The 8,274-nt window shown below is 48.5% G+C and overlaps 1 protein-coding gene across 5 annotated transcripts; it reads left to right on the top strand.

Moving 5' to 3' along the window:
- The first annotated feature begins 26 nt into the window (after positions 1-26).
- CHTOP (chromatin target of PRMT1) lies at positions 27-8,136 on the top strand. 5 transcript variants are annotated; one of them, XM_009890435.1, is made up of 5 exons: positions 27-59; positions 1,295-1,376; positions 2,878-3,031; positions 6,084-6,274; positions 8,085-8,136. In XM_009890435.1, the coding sequence occupies exons 2-5, from the start codon at positions 1,312-1,314 to the stop codon at positions 8,125-8,127; spliced, it is 453 nt and encodes a 150-aa protein (XP_009888737.1). In that variant the 5' UTR covers positions 27-59; positions 1,295-1,311; the 3' UTR covers positions 8,128-8,136. The 5 variants fall into 5 exon arrangements, with proteins under 5 accessions (XP_009888737.1, XP_009888733.1, XP_009888735.1 ...); XM_009890431.1 differs by lacking the exons at positions 27-59; positions 8,085-8,136 and adding exons at positions 6,406-6,543; positions 6,981-7,183 and having other exon boundaries at positions 1,312-1,376; positions 6,084-6,270; XM_009890433.1 differs by lacking the exons at positions 27-59; positions 8,085-8,136 and adding exons at positions 6,413-6,543; positions 6,981-7,183 and having other exon boundaries at positions 1,312-1,376; positions 6,087-6,274.
- Positions 8,137-8,274: the final 138 nt, after the last annotated feature.

The raw sequence follows: 8,274 nt of genomic DNA on the forward strand, positions 1-8,274 counted from the left end.
CCACACCCCGCGTCACCCGTCTGCCAGCCCCACCGGAGACCTGGCGACCGTCTGCTTCGGTGAGAGGGGTTGGCCCTGGCTGGAGGGAGGCGCTGAGGGAGGGAGGCTCCGGGAGGGAGGCTGAGGGGGGGTCTCCTCAGGCGGCCGGCGGGACTGGTGTTTGCCCTTTGAGGGTGAATATGCGGTGTTTGCCCCTACCCAGGCTTCGTCCACTCAGAGCCGGGTTTTATCCCTTCGTTTCGTAGGGCAGCTGTCGGAGGGGACTGGATGGACGGCCCAGGCCAGGCCTCGGCTTCCTCCCCCTCCTCGGCCGGTGGTACCGGGGCTGCCCCCGCGCTGTGTGGCGGACTTAGGGGAGCGGGGCTTCCTCTGCGGTCGTTTTTCAGGAAAAATGTTTTTTTTTTTTTAAAAAAACATCTTTAATTAAATAAAAATGGGCTGCGCTGTCCGCTGGCTCAATTTCTAGCTGATGGACTGCAAAACAGTGTAAAGAAAGCATTTTGTTCAAGTGAGTACTCTTCGGCAGTCATCTAAGCATTAAATTTGATACTGATTGCCTAAAAAAAGAGGAAAAAAAAAAAAAGCTGAATCGATCTGCATAGTTAGTGGGTTTGAGCTTAGCACATTTTGGTAGTACTCATCACTGCCAAAGCACTCGGGCTTGAGCTGTGCTCCAAAGATCATTCCCAGCTGAGTTTAAATCCCTTTGCTGCTTTCCTGAGGCATGTGGCGGGTTCTCATGTTAGAGAACCGCATTAGGGCTGCAGATGAGCCACCTACCAGAGAATTAGACATTGAAAACCCGAAGTGACTGCAGTTTATCTATGTCCAAATCGTGACAATCCTAACGGGAGGATGGAACCTTAATATTTTTTAAGTATATGGGACTTCTGTAGAGCAAGGTTGGAATTTTATTGGTGGGTATATGGTATGTGTCTGTTTAAAGCAAATCGGGGTTTCCATCTTGCTGATACTAAAAGCTTAGGAAGTGTGGCAGTGTCACTAGATGCTGTACTAAAGAACACATTTAGGTGCCATCTTGACTGCTTTTACTTTCTAAAAAGATGACTTCTTAGTAAGGATGAGTTAGCATAACTTGCTGATTTATTAAACTTGCTGTATCACGGTAGTGGACTGGAAAAATTACTAAAAATGCATTAGTGGAATACCCTTACCTGCCCCATTCTTGATTCTCCACCAAAGGAGCCGGAATGCAGGGGTTTTTTTTAACGTTTAGTCAAGTAAGCGCAAGATCTCCGTGCTGTTTGTTAAATCTGCTTCTCGTGTTTTGCAGATTCTCTTGATCTGAAGATGGCTGCACAGTCAGCACCGAAGGTTGTGCTAAAGAGCACCACCAAGATGTCTCTGAATGAGCGGTGAGGAAGCCAACAGCAGCTTCAGCTCATAAGAAATTTTTTTACTTAATTATCACTGTCCGGTGTCCAAAAACCAACGTGGTTTCTGCCCTCTTTTAACCTCACTAAAACAAGCAGATGGCTATGCACCTCTGTCTTAAACTGCAACAAATGTGGTACGCAAGGTTAAAAGGGCAAGTGTTTTGGAGAAATTTATCCGTAGCAGTTAATATTAAACTATTCAACACGTAAATATGGCGGGATGTGTTATAACAAAAGAGAAAAACCTCACACCCTCCCTTTTTCTTCCACATGTTTTTACATTTATATAGTTGACGCTGCAGCACGGTAGCATGTTACCCAAGCTGCAGCAGGCTTGCTGCTTTGTCCGAGGCAGGCACACGTGCACGTGGTCTGGCCTGTAAGAGGCATGCAGCAGGCCATTAAACGAGCCCAAAGGCCCTTTAACAACGTTTTGGGCCTTGTAAGAGGCAAATGCTTTGCTTCATCTCCATCTCCTCTCTCTTCTCGATTTCTTTATTTCTTCTCTTGAGTATTCTTCTGTTTTTTTCCATGCCATTGAGCTTTTGCAGTTCTACAGTGACAGCTAACAGCGATGCTGCAGTTACATTTCACTTTCTTACTAATTGCTCTTGGATTAATGATGTTAGTGGCATTGAACCAGAGATAAAGGGAGCTATTTGCACGCAGTTCCTGTTCTAGCAAGTGCTGCAGTGAGATGTAGCCTGAACTGGTGCTCAGAGCTTACCCCGGGGAAGCTGAGCGGTGAGGTGCAGCGCAGGGGGAGGCTTGCTGGCCTGTTTCATTTTGGTCAGTCCATATTCCTCATCCGTAAGTGTTTTCTTTTGCAGTCTTGCGTAGCTCCCAGGACACAGTAGAAAGCTGATGGCTTGCTGCTAAGGAGGCTTACTATCGTGCTGTATGTTCAGCTCCTGTATAGCTCTTAAAGACAGAAGAGTCTCTGTGCACCAAAGAAACGGCCAAGTGAACTGTTTTTATAAGCCAGCGCGCTTGGGTGGTGGCGTTTCATACGGCACCAGTTCTGTGGTGCGCCGGAGGCACACAGGTCTGTTCTCAGGGCAATGTCTTTTGTAAAGCTGCTTTCTGGCACTGAGGTTTTTAAAGCATTTTCTCTGATTTTTAGAGGGTTATTTTAGATTCTGCAGTCAGATTTCAGTTTGCTTTTCTGTCTCTGTGATGTCCTCTCCCATCTGTCATGATCATCTCTGCTTACTGCTTGTTGTCATTCCTTCTGCCATTTCTAAAATCAGTAATCTAAAGCTTTATCACTTCTGAATTAATATACGACATCATTTCTGAGTTTCCACTTCTTGCACACTTGTGGAAAACAAGGAACACGTAATCCTATATGACGTGACCTAAGTACCACTCTTTACGTAAGGTTCATGGGATCTGGAGATCCAATCTTGAGAACCATGAAATGCCAATAAATGTATGTAATAAAGCTTTATTTAAACACCCGTTTTATTCGACCTTGAAGCTTTACTAACATGCTGAAGAACAAACAGCCGATGCCAGTGAATATTCGGGCTACCATGCAGCAGCAGCAGCAGCTAGCCAGTGCCAGAAACAGAAGACTGGCCCAGCAGATGGAGAATAGACCTTCTGTCCAGGCTGCTTTGAAGCTTAAACAGGTGAGAGAAAGTGGCGTTTTTCTGGGGCAGCCCCTCGATGCCTGTCACCAGCAGATAGCTTTTTCAGGATGTGGTGGATTTTGGAAAAACGCTCCTGAAAGTTAAAAATGAGAGACCTAGAAGGGACTTGCAACAAATCCCACCTTTTATTTCAGATAAGTAACACTTTGTAACTTACCGGGTTAATATTATTGAGTTGGGTGGGGTTTTTTTTTGTGCTGGCTGTTCATATCTCCTCTCTATTTTTTCAGAGAAATGTTCTCATTCTGGGGTTTCTGGATCTGCTGAGTGCTTCATCTCGCAATCTAGCTACAGTTAACAATTGCTGCAGGCTGTTTCCAGTCCTTGCTATCCAGCTGAGGCTGGTTGCTCCCATCCCAAACTCCACCCTCTCTTGGTGCGCTCCCTTGGTAGCAGCTGCCTGCGAGGAACAGATCAACAAACTCATTTATTTTTTGCTTGCTTGCGAATACTAGAATGCAGGCCTGGATTTAAGGCATAGCATTGCATTCTCCGTGTATAAAGAGGCTTTATAGTTCTGTGTTTCACAGATGAGTACTACAGATAACGGTGTGTTCCTCAAATTTCTTTCTGCTGGTAGAGCAGAAGACTGATCTTGATTGCTGCAGTCGGTGTGCTTCTGGAATTAAAAAAAGGGGCAGGGGACAAAATCTCTCTGCAGCAGAAACCTCAAAAACGTACAGGTTCTAGGGCTTGCTCGTTGTCAGACTGTAGGGGTTGTTGCGAGTTTTAAAGTGTATGTTTAAATGGAAAGGCTGTAAGATGAGCTTAAAATGTATGTGTAGGGCGCAAATTGAAACCTGTGGGGTAGAGCTGCGCAGCGAGTTCAGATAGCGGCACTGCGTGACTTGACTGCAGAAGCGGTTAAAATATAACTGTCTACATTATCTTCCACATGAGGAGAAAGCCCTGGAAATTTATTAGCTGAGCTGCTTCACCAAATAGTTGGAATACTTCAACCTGCCACACATGCTCACGGTCAGGGCTCACTCTCTGATAGAGGAATGCAACTGCTTTTCAAGATCTCTTGAGACTTCGGTTGTAAAAACAGACCGTGGTGCCAGGAGGCTTTACAGAGCTTGTAAACGAAAGCTCTGGAAATGGTAGTCTAAATTATTTTCTGCTTAAAAAAAGTAAAAGACTTTGAAAAATTCGCAAGCGGTGAGGGAAAATGGATTGCAAGCGTGAAGTTTCTGCTTGCTGACTTGAGGTGCCGCAGAGGAACAGGGAAGGACTGGTCTTTCGGCTTAGCTCTTCAACCTGTTTGAGTTTTACGTTGGGCAGAGGTGTACTTTTATGGCCTCCTGGAATTAAATACTGCAAGGGAGGGCCGCGGAAGGGCAGCGTAGGGAAATTTGGAAAACTGGCTTGTGTTGCTCTTCGAAGACTGCAAGTTGCTGTGGTGATTGGATTTTCACAAGTGCAGTACTTGGTATCACCGGGATCCTTTTGGCAGCGCTGCGCCCAGAAGCACTGGGGAGCATTGATCCCAGGGGTTGAGCGCCTGTGCTTCAGGAGGAACTTCTCTAAACCCCTGTGGAGTGCTGCTCATGCTAAATTTGTGATGCGTTTTGTGTCCTCTGCATCTGAGTACACGAGTGTGTCCTCTGCAAGTGTGTCCTCTGCATCTGAGTACACGAGTGTGTCCTCTGCATCTGAGTACACGCGTGTTTACACAAACCTGCTGTGATTTTTTTTTTTTTTTTAACATAAAAACAATGATACTGACTGTGGTTCTAGATGTAGATTTACTTAGTAGCTGGAGCAGACCAAGGTGCTGCCGCTTGGGTAGAGCGGAGGGTGAGCACTCTTGGGCTGTTTCAGTGCAAACTCCGGCAGCTTATCTTAAACTCTCCTGGTAAGTGACGGAAATGAATAATCGGATGTGGAACACGTGCTTTCTCATTCCTCTCTGCCAGCGAGTCTGGGTGAAAGAGAGACGCTAACATTTTCGGCTGCTACGCCTGTTGAAAAAATGAATGACTGTCTAAACTCCAAGGCAGTAAAACTTAAAATCTTACCTCAGCTCCAGAAGGGACTGTTTTTAGAGAACCTGTAGTAAAATACAGTCTTTATGGCTGCTCCCGTCGCTTTTCCTTCTCAGGGCCAAGACCTCTTGTTCTTGAGACAAATGTGAAGGTTCCCACTATTGCTTCTTGGCTCCTCGTAGGCTTTGGCGGCACCTACAGAATCTATAGGTGCTCTGTGGGGACCGAAGTGGTACCAGCGGGTGTTAACAATAGTGGGGTGTAAATTAGCAGTTGAGCTGCTGCTTCAGGAGGGGTTGAGCGGTCTCCGCAGCAGTTCTGGTATAGGCGTGGGAGGACGGGAGCTGCTATGGCTGGCCCAAGGGAAGGCAGCTCTGTCTCTGAAATGGAGTCCAGTGCCAAAAAGAAACCCCAGATACACAAAGACAACTGTTCTGTTGTTGTTCTGTTCTGGATACATTTCTTCACTATGGTTTTCTTCTTGTAATACAGATGGAAGAGTTTGATGCTTTTCCTTGCCGTTGCCGTAGTCTGTGTGGAAGGATGGGGCAGTAGGGCACCGGGGATGATACCCGCGGCGCATGGCTGCAGAAAAGTCGCATGCTCGTGCCGCAGCAGGGAGAGTTCCTTTCTGTCTCGGGGATTTGCTTGGCCCGTCGCCTTCCAGCAGAAAGGATTACTGGGCTGCCTCGTGGATTAAGTGTCTGCTTTGATTCGGACTGAGCAGCACTGCTAAAAACGGAGAAAAATACTTCCTTCCAAATCTGCAAACTTGTCTCTGTACAAACACTAGCTTCCAGGAAAGGCCTTTGTTCTCTATTCGACCTTCACAAACTCTTCCTCCCAGAGCAGATTTGATTGTCTTCCTTTGAAGCTTGATTATGTATTGCAGAGAGCTGATCACCCTCTAGTTTATGTTTTAAAACAAAACAAAAAAAAACCTGACACACCACTCCTATCGATAGGTGGTTGCTGTGCTGTTTGCGCCGTGAGTCGGAGATTGCTGCATGACTTTCTTGTTTCTTCCAAATCTTCTGTTCCAGAAGAGCTTAAAGCAACGCCTGGGTAAGAGTAACATTCAGGCACGATTAGGCCGGCCAGCGGGCGCCCTCGCTCGCGGAGCCATGGGAGGAAGAGGACTGTCGATGGGACAGCGAGGCTTGCCGCGAGGAGCCATGCGTGGTGGCCGGGGAGCGAGAGCTCTGCTGAGAGGAGGAGTCCCACTCCGAGGTCAGTACCGCGGCTGAACCGAAGTGGGTTGTGTCGGTAACGCGGTCTTTTTTTTTTTGACAGCGGGGGACTCCCCGATTGCATTGCTCGGTCTGAAAGCTCATTTCTGATTTGAATCCGCTTTGTGTGCCACAGGTCAGAGCCTGCTTCGTGGAGGACGAGGAATATCCCCCAGGATGGGCCTGAGAAGAGGTGGCATTAGGGGTCGCGGTGGCCCTGGAAGAGGTGGTCTGGGCAGAGGTGCCATGGGCCGCGGGGGACTCGGTGGCAGAGGTTAGTGTGCGTGGTGTGACACGTTGCTGCTGAATAAATAAAAATAAGCTTTAATTCTTCTTTTTCCTCTGCAAGGCTAGCATGTGTGAGTACATGCGGCCCCAAAACCCCTCTGTTCTTAAATCCTAGCGCTTCATTAAGCCTCTTGTTCCCAAAATACTTAGCCTCACCGAGATCCCCAACACCGTCAGTGTAGCGAGAGGGGTTCTAGGGACTTTGGGCGGAGTTGCCCGCTCCTGGTGGGCGACACGTGGGATAGCAGCTGAGGCAGCGTGTTGAGGAAGCTCCAACCGAGGGTTGGAGGCGATGAGCTCCAGAAAGTCCTGCTGACCCCCCACCGGCTCTGTCAAACCCACCCCGGTGCCGCGGTTGGTCCCCGCAGAGGCACCGGTGGGGTTGCGGTGGCATGTGTAACCCTTGCCTTGTCTCCCCGGCAGGTCGTGGCATGGCGGGCCGGGGACGAGGGGGCTTCGGAGGTCGCGGCAGAGGCCGAGGAAGAGGAAGAGGATCGCCGCGTCCCGCCTTGACCAAGGAGCAACTGGACAACCAGTTAGACGCTTACATGTCTAAAACGAAAGGACACCTGGATGCCGAGCTGGATGCGTACATGGCTCAGACAGACCCGGAAACGAACGACTGAAGGTCCGGTTTGAGAGACTGTCGGTGACATTTAGTGTGTGATGTCTGTGTCCATAAGCTAAAAAAAAAAAAAAAAAAAACCCCAACAGAAACCCTGATTGGCGCTGGAAGGACCCACAGGAATAGGGGGTGGCTCTGTCCCACCAAGAGATCGGACTGTAGCGTTCCTTTACCGGTTTGATACTAGCTGTTCTACAAAACCCTTTATTTTTTCTTTTTTTGGTTGTTTTTTCTATCTTTTGATTGTTTTTTTTTCTTTCCCCTGAGTACTCCAAACACTGCTCTGACATACCCACAGTTCATCGGCGGTGCCGGTGAGCGGCAGCACGGCGCAATCCGCTCCTCGCTGTTGGGTTCGCTTGGCTTTTTGTGCCTCGAAATTGAATTTTTTGGGGATCAGCGCTGTCCCCCGAGTGTCACCCATGGGCTGATGGCGTTAAAAACCACCTCCCAGCAGAGCCAAGGTTTAGGTCTTTAAATCTCCTTGGTTTACCCCAAAACTTTTTGGATTTTTTTCTCTTTTGTTGGTAGCCAGTGTTGTGTTGATTCCCAGGTTGAAAACTTTCCTGGGTCAGTTCATTTTTGAGATAAAATGTCAGAATTTGGGGTGTTGAGTGGGTGACACCGGTGGGGTTTTTTCTTTCGCATCTTGCCAGAAAGCGAGGGGATTATTTACAGGACTGGGAAGCGGCAAAGTGACATTTCAGTGTGGTGGAATCCTCTTGGGGGGGCCAAAATTCAGCTCCGGTGTAGCCAAAAGTGCGTTGGGACCACCGCTGTCCCCCACCCCCCCGCCCCGCACCCCATTTTTGGGCAGGGTCCCATGTGTTGTGTGTGTGTATCCCCCTTTTTTTCCCACCCCATTTGAAGCTCAGCCGTTCTGTGACCTCTTCCAGTTTCAGTGGAATCTCCTCTTTCTGGTTTGTTGTAACAAAGGAGAAATAATTATCAAAGCGATGTGGGCTCCGGGTGGTGTTTTTTTGGGGGGGAGAGAGGGGTGAAAGGCGCGGGGATCCCGGTAGCCGCCCGCCCTCCTTCGTGGAAGCGCGGCCGCTATTGGATGGCGGAGCGGCGGCAGGTTGTTACGGCGCT

Source organism: Charadrius vociferus, unplaced genomic scaffold (genome assembly GCF_000708025.1).
Source record: "Charadrius vociferus isolate BGI_N301 unplaced genomic scaffold, ASM70802v2 scaffold698, whole genome shotgun sequence".
In the NCBI taxonomy this organism is placed as follows: Eukaryota; Metazoa; Chordata; class Aves; order Charadriiformes; family Charadriidae; genus Charadrius; species Charadrius vociferus.